The sequence below is a fragment of the Balaenoptera physalus genome (genome assembly GCF_965194825.1).
Source record: "Balaenoptera physalus genome assembly, chromosome: 16".
In the NCBI taxonomy this organism is placed as follows: Eukaryota; Metazoa; Chordata; class Mammalia; order Artiodactyla; family Balaenopteridae; genus Balaenoptera; species Balaenoptera physalus.
In genome coordinates, this window is record NC_138898.1 from 51,232,729 (window position 1) to 51,247,010 (window position 14,282).

At 62.3% G+C, this 14,282-nt stretch overlaps 2 protein-coding genes across 13 annotated transcripts in view; one reads left to right on the plus strand and one right to left on the minus strand.

The window, feature by feature from the left end:
* Positions 1-32: 32 nt before the first annotated feature.
* MPG (N-methylpurine DNA glycosylase) lies at positions 33-13,048 on the plus strand. Of its 4 annotated transcripts, none has more exons than XM_082431718.1 (4): positions 33-169; positions 7,112-7,345; positions 10,003-10,207; positions 12,604-13,048. In XM_082431718.1, the coding sequence occupies exons 2-4, from the start codon at positions 7,124-7,126 to the stop codon at positions 13,008-13,010; spliced, it is 834 nt and encodes a 277-aa protein (XP_082287844.1). In that variant the 5' UTR covers positions 33-169; positions 7,112-7,123; the 3' UTR covers positions 13,011-13,048. The 4 variants fall into 4 exon arrangements, with proteins under 4 accessions (XP_082287844.1, XP_082287845.1, XP_082287843.1 ...); XM_082431719.1 differs by lacking the exon at positions 33-169 and adding an exon at positions 4,933-5,110; XM_082431717.1 differs by lacking the exon at positions 33-169 and adding an exon at positions 4,933-5,094.
* NPRL3 (NPR3 like, GATOR1 complex subunit) overlaps positions 12,992-14,282 on the minus strand; it is a 34,630-nt gene continuing 33,339 nt past the window's right edge. For all 9 annotated transcript variants that reach the window (XM_082431696.1, XM_082431697.1, XM_082431700.1 and 6 more), the window contains one exon: positions 12,992-13,832. In XM_082431696.1, the coding sequence (XP_082287822.1) occupies positions 13,667-13,832 (166 nt within the window). In that variant the 3' untranslated portion in view covers positions 12,992-13,666. The remainder of the gene's footprint in view (positions 13,833-14,282) is intronic.

The window sequence follows — 14,282 nt, forward strand, 5'->3', positions numbered from 1 at the left end:
CTCAAGGCTCAGGAATGCGCGCGGCCCGCCCGGCCCGAGTCACCTCCTCCGGGAGGGCGGCGGGGACACCTGCGGCTGGGGGTCGAAAGCGCCTTGGTCGGGGAGGGAGGACCTGGTGGCCCAGCTGGACCGAACCTGATGGTCAGCCTCAGCCACTCCCGAACTCCGAGTGAGTCCTGACCTTTTTCTGCCTTGACTTGTGCTTGAAAAGTGGGCGGGGGGCGCTGTGGCGGAGGGGGAGGGGTGAGGCGGCCCTGGATCTACCGTAAACCGAACCGCCAGCCTCCTCCGAAGGCCGCGCTGCCCAGTCTCTCACCCTAAGCCGCACGGCAGCCTCACTCGCACACACATGCCCCTGCGTTCATGCACTTACACACACGCTCTGTACCCACTCACACTCATGCTCGCCCACGTGTTCCTTTACCCACACCTGTTTACACAGACTCAAATACACACACCTCCGCATACACACACTGTAACACTTCCATGCTCACTCTCACCCATTTACACACGTGCACACAACCACTGATGCACACTCAGTCGCACTCGCACCAAAAGCAGGATCAGAGCAGTGACCTCCTCTCGGGGCTCCTGTGCTCCCCACCCGCTGAAGCCCTGCTCCCCCAACAGGCACTCCCAGGCCAGGCTGGAACCCCTGGAGCAGAGGCGCAGAGGCGGCAGCACCATTTCCGGCGACCACTCTGTGCTCCTCCCTCTGTGCTCCTCCCTCTTTCAGGGCTCACCCACCAGCCCTGTGGGCCCATCCCTGCACTCCCTGAGTCGAACACAAAATGGCCCATCTGCTCTAGGCTGAGGCTGCTGGCGGGAGTTTTCCAGCATTCCTCTCCCTCTCTCCTGACATTGCAGGAGTTAGTGGGGCACAATCACCAGAGAAAGACCCGGGAATGGGGGAGGGGGTGCCAATAGCAGGGCAGGGCTGACCAGGAGCTGTGAGTGGTGGAGGGGCACAGACTTCCCCCGCAGGGAGCAGAACTGGGACCATGGGTGTCTTAAGGACACTTCCGCTGGGAGCCAGAATACTGAGGCACATGAGGCCCAGCCGCTCCAGCTTTGGAGGGCCCACAAATGTGTCTTCACAGGCCCTTTGCTGGTCTGGGACCAGGAGGGAGTGGTCCTCTCTGAACAGAGGTGCTGCCACGGTCAGGTCAGCAAGCTATGCCCAGGGTACGACCGCAGACAAAGCCCTGGTCCTTGGCTACACAGAAAGTAGACAACTTGAGGTGGCAGCCAACTCACAGTTGGCCTTGGAACCTGGGAAAGGGACAGAATCCTCCGACTGTCTCCTCGTCCACACCACAGGACAGAGTGGTGCCTGCACACTCTGGGTCATTTACGAACTCAGGTGTATCAACACAATTCCTAGGTAGAGGGAGACGATGGAAGCTTTGGAGGGGCTACAAGAGGACTCCTTCACTGGGGGCTGGGGTGGTGACTACAAGTGTCTTGGGGACACAAGGCAAGAAGAAGGCTGAAGGCTGCCCAGTGCCGATGCTCAGGGCTCCGGCTGCCTGCACTGCCACCCCTCCCATGCCAGGCTCTCACCCACAGAAAGGACAGTCTCTCCATGCCTGGCATTCTCGACCCCCCCCCCCCCGCCCAGGAATAAGCATGCCCCGTCCACCTGGACGCTCAGCCTGGGCCGGCAGGGCCAGCGGCAGTGGTGTCATCTCTGGAGTCCAGGGCCTGGGCTCACCTCCAAAGCTTGCCATGGCCAGGCATCCAGTGCTGCCAGGTCTCGTGCAGTGGGTGCTGCGGGGTACCCAGGCCCCCTCCATGACCCAGACACTCATTCCCAGCTGCCAGGAGCACAGCCATAGCTGGCTCACAGCTGAGAAAGGTGCCCATCCCCCAGTCCCCCCACCTCAACCCCCGCCCCACCAGGAGTCACCTTCAGTGAATGAGAGCTGCCTTGCCCCAAGTAACACCCCCTCCCCAGAGAGGGTGGTCTATGTGTCCAGTCACAGCTATGTGGCTTCCCCCTGGTTCATTCGTTCGGGTTACCTCCAAAGGACCCTCTCAGCTCCAGTGGGACCCCCAGCAGCCTCTGTTGCAAACCCTTGCCCCTCACAGGTGTGGCTCCCAAGTACACCCTGGCAGGCAAACCCAGGAATCCCCAGGTTCTCAGCCCACCGAGCCTCCTGAGCGAGGACCCGGGTATCAGAAGGACAGTATGAGCAGAGGCCTGGACCCAGTCCACAGGGACACGTGTGTGCACACACATGTGCTGTGCCTCACACCTGGCCCACTGCCCTGTGTTCTGGTGGAGGAGGCCCTGACATGGAAACCCAGCTCCCTGTCCCTCTTTTTCCTTTTCCCAGGCCCTGGAAATAGAAATCAGCTGCAATTGCCCAGTATGTGTGCAGGTGACTGGGGATGGGCAAGTGTCTGGAGCACCCCCTGACTACACTTCACTCTAGGACCTGAGGGGGTGGCAGTCCTGACCACTGACAGGAATCCCCACCAGCCACTCTGGAATCAGCTCAGCAAGCCAGCCTGAGCTTTGGGGGGCCTGAATGGGCCCGGGACCAGCCCCTGGCTATTTGGGGAAGAGGCAGAAGTGGGCCAGACCAGCCAGGGCCTGAAGTCACTGTCTATTTGAGGCAGCTGCCCCTCCCCACGTCTTGGGGCCTGGCAAGGGGGCCCTTAAGTACCTGGCCTCAGGGCCCGGCAGCACTGGCAGCACAGCCCCGGGAAGGGAAGATGCAGCCCACAGCTGCTCGCTCTGCCCAAGGAGCCTCCGAGCCCCCAGGACCCATCAGCTGCGCAGGGCCCCAGAGGCCGCCCTGCTGAGATGGCACCCCCCAGAAGGTGCTGCCCCTTTCACGGTGTTAGCTGCCCCTACATAGAGAGAAGAACAGTGAACAGTGTGCTGGGTAGGAACAGTGCTGGCCTCTGTGGCTGCTGGAGCCGCCGTCCTTTCTCTCAAGGCTCCAGGGTCTGATGGCTCCTCCAGGGGCCGTGGCTGGCCTGGCAGGGCACAGAGCAACTCACCCCAGTACTGGCCCCTTTCAAAGCATTGAGGGTGTCCTCACCTTCATCCTCCACTGCCATCCTCCACAGAGCCTCTCCCAGCCCAGAAGCAGGGCACTCTGGGGATGAGAAGAGAAGGCCCCAGGCCCCTCCTCCCACCGAGACCACCTTCTTACCCCCAGCCTGCCTGCCCTGTAGGCCACAGTGGGAATGCTCAGCCCACCGAGCCTCAGACCACAAACCAGGAAGTGGGGGGAAGGGGGGGCAGAGGTTGTGCAAGGCCCTGCGCTCAGGCTGGAACATCTGGAGAAGGGGTTGCTGGCTCCAGCCCTGCCTCCTCCTCCTGGGCTGTCCTCCAAGCCTCTCTTTCCTCATCTTCAAGTTGGGAAAAAGACGCCCCTCTGGGAATGCGTGGACTCCCCATGATTTCTACAAGGACCATGCACTATTTGTGAAATCAAAATGAAAATGAATACAAAACCGCACCCACCCTGCCCCTGCCCCCACCAGGGGGACTGGCCCAACTGTAGCCTCAGTTTCCCTCCCAGAGCAGGGAGAGGGGGAAGGGAGGAGGGAAGGGAGGCTGGGCACACAGGAAGGCAGGAGGGGGAGTCATTGTTCGGGCAGAATGGCTGCAGCGGGTAAGGAGGAAAGAAAGGGGTGAGAGTCACATCCAGGCCCGCCTCACAAGCACTCATTGACGACACACTGCCCACCCCCGGAAGGAAGCGGCACAAAGTGCCACAGACAGCTGGGTGGCTTCCAGCAGGCGGCTGAAAGGCTGCTGCTCCTCCCTCCGCAGGAAGTCCTGGTTGGGGCCCTGGGGGGAGCGGGGAGTACAGCTGGGCCTGGGCCTGGGCTGGAGTTGAGCTCCTGGGCTGGTCCACGGAGGAGGAGGAGGAGTTGGAGACCAGGGTTCTCCCAGTTGGACTTGCCCTGAGACCAGGTGCCACACTCGCTCATCCCAGGGCCCCAGTCACGTGGCCCGTCCAGCACCTCCCCCCGCACACACACACCATCCTTTGCCCAACTGTTCTCCAAGGCCCCACGGGTACCCCTCACAGGGCCAGGGTGACACAAGTCAGACAGCTCAGGACATGGTCCAGGGCAGGGGCGTTCCCCCTGCTGCCCCAAAGGGCAGTGGCATACCTCACACTGCCCCCAGCCACTACCCTGCAGGAGGGGTGTTCGCGGGTCCCCACAGCCCTCCTGCTGGCCTCAGCCTCTTGAGGAGGCTGGCCATGCTCCAGCAGGCCCACCCCCGGACTTGGGCGGGCTCCTCTCAGCATCCTTCGGTGGTGGGAAGGGTGGGGGCCCCACTGCAGACACAGAATCCCAGGACCCATCCATATTGTGATGGCAGTGGTGGTGCTTCCAGAAAGGCCTGGGTCCAATTCCAGGGCAAAGTCTTCCTGGCCCACTCCCCCGCCCTATCTGTCCCCTCCACCCAAATGCTCGGCAGGTATGGAGCAAATAATGCCCCTCCGCAGTCCCAAGGACCAGGGGCTCCGACACCACCTCCCTCACGCACACTCCACGCGCACCCCACCGAACCGTCTGGTGCACCCCCAAACCACTACACCCCCAGCCAGAGCCCCTCTAGGGCCCAGTCAAGGTTCACAGGGACCAAGCCTCTTTCTTGGTGGTCTGAACACCAGCTGGAGGTCACCAGGTGGAGTGAGCGCTGAGGCTGCGGCGGGACCAGGATGCAAGTGGGGCGGGGGGCATGTCACTGGGAGGGGCGCGGGGAGGAGGGCTCCCCTCCACCCCAGTTGCCTGCTCCCCCTCCTCACACCACAACTGCCCCAGCAGCCCCGGGCCTTTGTCCCGGATGGGAGGTAGGGCGCCGGGCAGAGGCGACGGCGGGGAACTCCGGTCGCTAGCCCGGCCCCTCCCCCGGGGCTTATCCGCGCCTGCGCCCGCCCCCTCCCCCGCCGGGCTTCCGTCCTTCTCAGCGCAGGCGCCGGCTCCAGCCCCGGGCCGGGCGGCGCTTCCGGGTGGGCGCGGGGGTGTGCTCCGCGCCGGGCTGGGCTCCGCGCAGGCAGGTACCAGCTTCGAGAGCCCTGACGGAACCGCCGGCTGCCCGCGCGCCGCGGGGCCCAGGTGAGTGCGCGCCCAGGTGAGCGTGCTCCTCGCCGGGCGCACGGCCTTAGGACTGGCTCGGGGGCGGACCCCCCCGGAGTCGCACCGCCACCGCAGTGAGCCCTGAGTGGGAGCCAGTAATGTGCGCACGGGCCGCCCCTCGGCGTCTGCAGTTCCCAGACGAGCGCCTGACGGCGGGGTTGGGCCGGCTTGGCTGCTCCACTTGCCAAAAACAAAGCCGAGGCCCGGCCCGAGGTCGCCAGTGAGGTCTGGGAGGAGCGCCCGCCACCGGTTTCCTGGTTACGTGCTGGGCGCTCGGCCTGGCTCAGACGCCCCCTGCCCCAAGCCCGCCTGCAGCAGAAATGACCATAGGGTTGGCTCGAGGGGCCACTTCCCCACACTCCTCCCTTCAGTGTCTGTCCCAGACGGATAAATGCTCTCCCTTTATTTACTAACTCACTGTTTGCCCAGGTTTTGATGGAGGGCTGGCGGGTCCCTTGGGTGCCCCCATCCAGGCTGCTGTTTTCTGCCCTCCACTGGCTGGGCCCAGCCTGGGAGGAGACCCTTGTCCCCAGGTTTTGCGTTTCTTCCTAACATTGGGGAGCGCTCGCTGTACCCAGACAAGTGCTTACCCGGCTTCTCATTTTATTCTCAGAACCATCTTGTGTGACAATGTTGGTTCCCTTTCTGCAGATGAAACAGAGGCACAGACACCTTAGGTCACTTTCTGGGGCAGCGGTCACTCTTGGGTGCAACGGCAGGGTCACCCCACTCTTCAGCCTGAGGCTCTGAGGCAGGTTCAAATCCTAGGTCTGCAGAGGGGGAGCCAAGGCCTCTCTGAGCCTCAGTCCCAGGGCATCTGCATGAGCCCCCCCTACCGCGCAGGGTGGGTCAGGGCAGAGACCCAGCGCCACCCCAGAGCCTACGGGCAGGCCGGGGGCCAAATTTGGGCGGAGAACAGGGGCCGCAGAGTCCTGGAGTCAGCCTGTGGTGGGTGTTGGCAGATGCGCCTGGCTGCAGACAGGGTCATATCAACATCCATTCTCAGCAGGGTGGCGGCTCTGGCTCCGCACAGCATAGAATGTCAGCACTTACGTTAAAAATAATGGGTATGTCACATGCCAGGGAGGTACGGGAATCAGCCCCTGAGGAGGGTGTTTCCAGGCCCCAGTGCTCCCCTGCTGTTCCTTTCCTTGGAGAGCAGCTGGTCCCAGAACGGCCAAGCGCGTGTGGTCAGGTTTCCCAGGCCCTGTGGCAGCAGGTGGGAGGCAGACAGTGCGCCGGTCTCGGCAGATCCTCCTCATTCCTCGCACCTCACTTTTGCCTCACTTTTCCTTATTCTGACATCCTGGGTCATGAGACAGAGGATAGCTGGGGGGGACTCATTGGGGGTCACACCCTGAGCGCTTGGGATGGGGCCAAGTAGACGATCTGCCTGGTGCTCACCCATGTGCATGTGTCAGGCCTTCTGGGCCATTCTAGGAGGGGTCTGGCACAGTGGGAGCCCTGCCAGCATTGGGGAGGGGTGTGGATGACACAGTGACCCACAATCCGTTCCTCGACCAGGCCCCACTGAGGTCACAGCTGTTTTAAAATTCCTGGTTAGGGGCAGGTGCAAAGGGCAGGGTTCCAGAAAGAAGCTCAGAAGTTCATTTGGAGACCACGTGATGAGTGGCAATCAGAGGGTAGTAGCCCTCCTGTCCCAGGCTTGGGTGCCACTGTCCCCTCCCCAGGCCCTGCAGCCCTTTGCCACTCCTGCTTGTGGATGGCACGTGCAGCAGAGTGGCTACCTTGTCACTGCCGCCACCAGCCTGCCTTCACGTGCCGTCATTTCCCAAGTCCTCCTGGGTCCCAGCGCAGGGCTGAGCATGCCAGGTATGGCTCAGGTATGGCATTCTGTTTGCACAGGCTGGTTGCCCCTTTTTTGCACATGAGGAGACAGGCAGGCAGTTGAATGAGTCCTTGAGCTCCTGACTTCACTGCACAACCATCTATCCTCTCCTTTTCAGACCCTTTATCTTGTCCTTTCCCATTTCAGCTTTCCTGAAGAATGGGGCAAAAAAAGCAGCGACTGTTGGAGGCCAAGCGGCATCAGAGCCCGCCAGGTGCGACCCGGACAGCTTCCCCCAAGGAGCCCCGCTTGGGGCCACCCATGACCCTCGGCCCCCAGCGCAGCATCTATTTCTCAAGCCTAAAGGGCCGCCCTGCTCGCCTGGGATCAGAGTTTTTCGACCAGCCCGCAGTCCCCCTGGCACGGGCATTTCTGGGACAGGTAATGGAAATGTAGCGGCGTGGCCTCTGCTGAAGGGTCATCACCGTGCAGTGTCTGTGGGCCCAGCCCTCTCCCCGCTGGGCTCACGTCCCTGACTTGGCCCTGCGTGGCCTCATGCAGGCAGCCGCTTTGCCCACATTTGCTCCTGGGTAGCTTCACCTCAGTCATCTGGGGCAGCGTCTGGGTCCGGGGTCAGCTGGGAAGAATGCCGAGGTTGTTAGGGGTGCCTGCCTGCTCTGGGCAGTGAGGACGGGGCAGCTACAACATTAGCCTTCCCCCTGGGGCTGTGGGAGCATTACCCCTGGTCCACCTGGGATTGCCCTCAGGGCAGGTTTCTTACAAGGACCACGGTCAGTGCTGGCTCCTCTGTCTGTGAGGGGCTGCTTTTGCCTGCCCCGTCCCCTGACACAGTCAGTGCCCCTGCTGGAGCTTGTCTATGTGTGTAGCAGCTTTAGACACATGGCAGCTGAGGCCATGGCCTACGGGCTGCCCAGCATCAGGATTGTCTAGATGAAGGACAGCCTCCTTCTCCCCACAGTGGCTCACAGTGCCAGAGCTGGCTTCCCAGCAGCCCCTGCAGCTCCAAGTTTTGGGGTGGGAAACAGGACCGCCCAGGGCCCTTGGGGGTGGAGCCCGTCACCATGCGGTGTGTACATGGCATGTGCTGCAGCAGCAGAGTTTTGGCCACATCCGTCTGGAGTACCATCTGGCTAGGCCTGGCTTTCTGGTCTTCCTGGAGGTTCCATGGCTACCCTGGGTCCTTTAGTGAGCCTACTTTTAGGTTAAAGTGGCCAAGGAGAGTCAGTTTCTGTGGCTAATAGAAAATTGGTGCCAGGAACAGATCCTAAAATGTGAGCTAGTGGAGTGTGACCTAAAGTGTGACCTCATCGAGAAGGGACCAGAGTCTGTTCCCATGAGGATGCTTTCAGCTGCAAGGGCCAGAAGGTCCTTGTAAAAGCACCTTAAGTCAGGAGAGGTTATGATCTCACGTAAAAGGGCACATGGGGCAGGTGGGCCCAGCATCAGGTCGAGGGCCCAAGGGCCTCAGTGTGTCACCGTCTCCCCCTAGGCTCCCCTAGGCTCGCATCACGCCTGTTTGAGCCCGAGGGTAGACAGGGCGATGACCAGCAGAGAAGGGAGGGTCTCACCCTGTATGTGCCTTTGGTTAGGGAGGAGAGCCTTTTTCATTACCTCCCAGTGGATGTCCTCACAGACCTCTTGACCAGGCTTGGGTCATGCACTCATCCTTAAGCAGGTCCCTGCAAGGAGCAATGAGTTGCCATGACAACCCAGACCACTCTTGTGTCACCCTCTCGGCTGAGAAGGGTCTTGCCTCTCTCGGGACCCTCCACCAGCAAGGAGGAGATGCTTATGATGGGGGTGAGGGGCAGCCACCATCTGCTATCTGGAAATGATATCAGTGAAATTCAGGACAGGAAAGAAGACAGTGAGGAAAGGGCTGTGGGAGGCTCCTCCCCAGGCCCCATGGAGGTGTCAGGCTGACAGGGAATGCTCCCTCTCATCCCCTGGGAAGGTGGGAGGGAGGCCTCACCTGAGGTGCTCTGGCCAAGCCCACCTGTGCACACATACGGGGATTTATGGGCTTTGTCTCCAGGAAGGCCTCCTCTAACCCTTACCCCCGAGTCCAGCCTCCAGCACACCCCTCCCTGCCCCCACGACACTGACCCTTGTTGCAGACACATTGAGCTCCGTGGGCTAAGGCATGGTGGCCTGGCCATCCAACTGGCCTAAGGCTCTGGCCTAAGGACAAGGCAGGTGCTAGGGACAGCCCGGGTGAGGTGGCTGGCCCTGGAAACTCCACAGTGAACCCTGGTTGAGTCAGACCTCGGGCTCCGGACACGGGCATGACTGCTGGCCATTCCTGGGGCCGTACCATGGTGATGCGTGGCGAAGGGCAGAGGGGCTCCAGGCGGGGGAGGACTCAGCTCCTGGGGTACTCAGCGCTCCGCAGGCCCTGCCTGGCTCTCCTGTGGCCTACTCTGTTCTCCTAGGTGCTCTGCTGGCCTGAGAGCACCCACCCCTCTGGGGACAGCCCCTGACAACTGCCCCCTGCCCTGTCCTCAGCTGGCCCCTCTGTCCCCTCCTGGACCCACCCTGCCCAGGGTGCTGTCCGAGGCAACCGTCGCCAGGCTCGCCTTCCTGGCCCGCTGCCTGCGCTGACCCACTCCTTGTGGAGCTTGTTACCCCCAGGCCAGGCCTGGGGCACTGCGGGGCAGCTGGTCCTGCTGCTTTTCAGAGTTGGCTGGGTGGGGGCTGAGTGTGATGGTCCTTTGCAGTTAGTCCAGGGGGAGGGGGCTCCACAGGCTCTGGAATCCCAGGCGGGGCCCTGTGCCCTTCACACTGCTCGGCCCCAGGCTAAGCTTTAAGTCCAAGGGGAACCTGCTGAGAGGAAGTGCGAGAATTCACTAGTGCTGGTGCCCAGCCCAGCCCTGGCCGGCCTGAGATGGCTGCACGCTGTGGACAGGGCACTTGGTGAGCAGGGCCTGTGGTCCAGTGGTCCAGCAGGATGGAGGGGATGGTGGGGAAGAGCCGGCTGTACCTGGGTGTCCTATACCTACACACCCTGAGCTGGGAGATGAGTCCAGGCTGTGGACTGTCAGGGTGGAGCGAACCCGGCTCCTTCCTACGCTGAGCAGGTCTTGGTCCGACGGCTGGATGATGGCACAGAGCTCCGTGGCCGCGTCGTGGAGACTGAGGCATACTTGGGGCCAGAGGATGAAGCTGCCCATTCGAGGGGCGGCCGACAGACCCCCCGCAACCGCGGCATGTTCATGAAGCCAGGGACGCTGTATGTGTACCTCATCTATGGCATGTACTTCTGCATGAATGTCTCCAGCCAAGGTGAGTGGTGCTGGGCCTTGGGGAAGCAGGAGGCCTGGGCAGAGCCCCCTCAGCTGGCAGACCCCGGGAGGACCAGGTTGGCTAGGCGATTGAGCAAGGGGTTCCCTTGCTAGGCTAGGCGGGGGTTTCAGGAGCTTTGGCTGCATGGATGGTGGTTAGAGGTGCCAGGGGCCCCACAGAATAGAGGTCACGGGTTGACTTGAACACAGAGCACGTGGGTTCACGAGCCCACCGCTGGCCTCAGAGCTCAGTGCTGGTGTCACTGCCGGCCCAGAGAGGACTCGGGAGGGGCTGATGTGGGGAAACGAGTGAGATTGATTTGGGGTGAGCTGGGCTCAGGCAGGAGCCTCGCCAGGCAGCCAGTTATGGGGTCTGGGTCAGTTCTCAACTGGGGATGATACTGCCACCCTGAGGAACATTAGGCAATGTCTGGAGACGTTTTTGGTCATCACATCTGTGGGGATCTCCTGGCCTCTAGTGGGTGGAGGCCAGGGAGGATGCTCAACAGTTCACAATGCACAGGATGGCCAACTCCACAGAATCATGGCCCCAAAGGTCAGTGGTGCCGATGGGAGAGATGCTGGTCTAAAGCTCCCGGGAGGGTCCACGCACCTGGGGGACCCACTGGGTCTTCCGTGGGTAGGCAGCTGTGTTTTCTGAGTGGTCTGTGCTGGGAAGGAAGCGCCCAGCACCGTCTTGCCAGAGCCGCCGCTGAGCAGCAGCAGCGGGGGTGAGGGGTGGGTGGTGGTCTGCCCAACCCACTCTGGCTAGCCAGTGCTAGCGTCCATCTGCCGAGCCTCCCGCCGCCGTCACAAGATGAATGAAGGCTCGAGGACAGTAAGGGGCTGCCGGTCACACACGTGGAAGGATTCCACTGACGTGTGAGTTGTGATTGCCCAGAATGGACAGCTGGGGATGCCTGATGCCAGAGCCACAGGGCCAGAGGACACAGGGAATCCACGACTGGCCTTGTGCCCAGCAGAAGGCAGGTGCTGTGTGAAACTGAGTGACAGGGACTGCCCCTGAGGGCCCTGTTACCAGGCGCAGAGCTTATTCCGGTCGCTAAGCTTTTCTTTGGCGTTAGAACCAACCCCTCATGTGAGAGGAGACTGCACTTGGACAAGGGGCTGCAGTCAGTGAGGAAAGGGAGGAGCCCAAGTTTCTGCAGGTACAGTGGACAGAGCAGATGTGGGAGGTGGTGTGTTCCTTTCTGGTTACATGACCAGGATGCCCCAGGAACGTCGAGGTTAGGGGAGCAGAAAACCACATGGGTACAGACAGGGCCAAGGGTCATCCAGGTGGAGTGAGGGAGAGGGGCAGCCGAGACAGTCCTTGCCTGTGGGGTGGAGGCCGTGCAGAGACCAGACTTGGGGCTGCGCGGTTGGTGCAGGCAGACGGGGTTGGCGGGGGTTGATGGGGAGGCCTGGTGCGATGAGGTGGGGATGTCCTGCTTGTCAGGAGTCTGGACTCAGGTGCGTCCCAGGAGATGGGTCAGCTACTCCTCCAGACCTGTCTGCAGGTGGTACCCAACTCCGCTCAGGATGGAACCAGAGGGAGCTTTGAGGCCAGTGAGGGGAGTGGCCCAGGAATCACAGAGGGACTAAAACTCAAGGCTTTAGGTGCCCTTGGGCACATCCTGAAGTGCTTTGAAAGCTGGCTGGTTAAGGGGCATCTGGTCGCACACCCCCCCCCCCCACTTGCTGGCTGTGCAAGAGGCCAGCTCCTGGGTGCTGATGGGAAGGCCTGTGTGGCTGAGGTCTGAGAGAGGGACTGGCCTGGCCACACCTCAGGCTGAGCCCCTCAGACTCCCAGCTAGCGGGTGGGCTGAGAGGGGAGCAGGTGTCCCAGGACAGTGGCCTTGCTGGGGGGTCAGGGCGCCCCTGTCCAGGGCGCAGGAAGTAATCACTGTCCCCAGCCAGGAATCCAAGGGGGTCTGGACAGATGTGTCTTCTCGAGGGAATCCCTGGGCCTGGGTGTCTGTTTGCCGTCCCACAAGTGGCCTGGTTGGGGAGGGGACCCCACAGGGGTGGGGGGCTATATCCGGTACCTCCTGCTCTGTCAGTTTCCGCACTGGGTCCTGGGGTGGGGCTCACCTGCGTCCTGTGCACACTGGTGGCTGCTCCAAGCCAGGCTTCCAGCTTCCCCAACAGCCAGTGGGGGAGATGGTTGGGGGACCCTGGGGTTTTCTTTGCTGACCTCACAGAGGGAGCCAGGGAGCTCCATGTGTCCCCAGCTGGTGCCCTTAGGAGGCACAGGTGCCTTGTGGGTGCAGGTGTGCAGGAGGGGGAGGCAGGCAGAGGGTCTGGACGGTGAGTGAGCACAGGTGTCACCCAAGCAGCTTTGGTCGGGTCTTGGGTAGCGGGGCAACAGCCTGGGAGGCTCCATCTCTTCCACAGGGGACGGGGCGTGTGTCCTGCTCCGAGCGGTGGAGCCCCTGGGGGGCCTGGAGGCCATGCGGCAGCTTCGCCACACCCTCCGCAAAGGCGCTGCCGGACGAGCCCTCAAAGACCTTGAGCTCTGCAATGGTCCCTCCAAGCTATGCCAGGCCCTGGCCATCGACAAGAGCTTCGACCAGCGGGACCTGGCCACAGATGAGGCTGTGTGGCTGGAGCGGGGCCCCCTGGGGCCCAGTGAGCCAGCTGTGGTGGCAGCAGCCCGAGTGGGCATAGGCCACGCAGGAGAGTGGGCCCTGAAGCCCCTGCGCTTCTATGTGCAGGGCAGCCCCTGGGTCAGTGTGGTAGACAGAGCGGCTGAGCGGGACGCACAGGCCAGAGCAAAGGCCAGCCGGGATGAGGATTTTTAATTGTTTAAAAATGAAATAAATGCTGTGTTTATAGAAAACAGTGTCACTTGTGTCTTGGCCAGAGTCCCCATCGGTGGCCAGCTCATCTCTGTGGGAGGACCTGGGGCCAGCAGGCAGACTTCCTCCTCAGGCCTGAGGCAACCGTGTGTGGGGAGCACCGGTGCACCAGACACCCCCCCCCCAAGCGAAAGCTAAGACAGCTGCAGGACACCATTAGCCCAGGTCCTCGTGCCTCAGATGGCACGGGGGTGACCACTTGGCCATGGCCTCCTGGTGGCTAACACAGGACTGTGGTGGGGGGAGGGGCTGGGCCAGGCACCGGCAAGCTGGGGGGAAGGGTGCCTGCAGGTGGCCGGTGCTGGCCATACAGTCCAGGCCAGGCCCTCAGACCTGAAGCTCTGGACGGCCCAGGCCTGGGGAACACGGGAGGGGGGGCGGGGCTCTGAGAGAAACATGGGCCGAGTTGGTGTGGGCAGCCTGCAAGCCTCACTCAGAGGCAAGAGTCCTGGACGCTCTCCCAGCTCGAGCCTCACCTTCTCAGCTCAGAGCCCCTGAGGCTGTTTCCAGGACTGGAGGCGGGTGAGCATGTGGAGAGCAGGGGCCCCGTGGGGAGGGAAGGAGCCTGGGGTGGGGGAGGCTCCTTCCGGTGCCCCAGCTCAGGTGAGCAGGGCCTGGAAGACAGTGATGACCGGATCCTCGTGGGTGGTCACCACCAGGACACTGCGGAACTTGTCCACGAGCGCGAGCAGCTGGGAGCGCCGCGTGTTCTCGTTGTACATGATCTCCTCCAGGTGGTGGCGGCCGCGGAAGTAGTGCAGGAGCCTGGGGGGTGGGGGGAGGGTATGAGCACAACTACGGAGCTGGTGGGGGGGCGGGGTCCTCAGGCCCCTGCCCCGAGCAGTGCCCTGGACCCGCTGCCCACCGTGGCCCCTGAAATATCACCCTGCTTCAGTGCCCTGACGGAGGTGAGGGCAGTGCAGGGTCAGCTGGCAGCTTCTCTGCTTCATGCTGCTGTGGCTCTTGGGGCACCTCGGCTGGGGGCTCAGTCCCTGACAACCTGACGCTCCCAGAACACCATACACCCAGCGCACCCAACTCAGGGTTGGGTGTGACAAGTCTGTGTCACCTATGGTGTGGAGACCAAGGGCCCCACCCGATCCCCATGAGGACAAGAACTTGCTGCTGCTTCCCAAGACGTGACAAGAAACACCCAGGAAGTACAGGAGAGACCCCTACATGCAGGTGCCAGGTGGGGATGGCTGTGTACTGCGG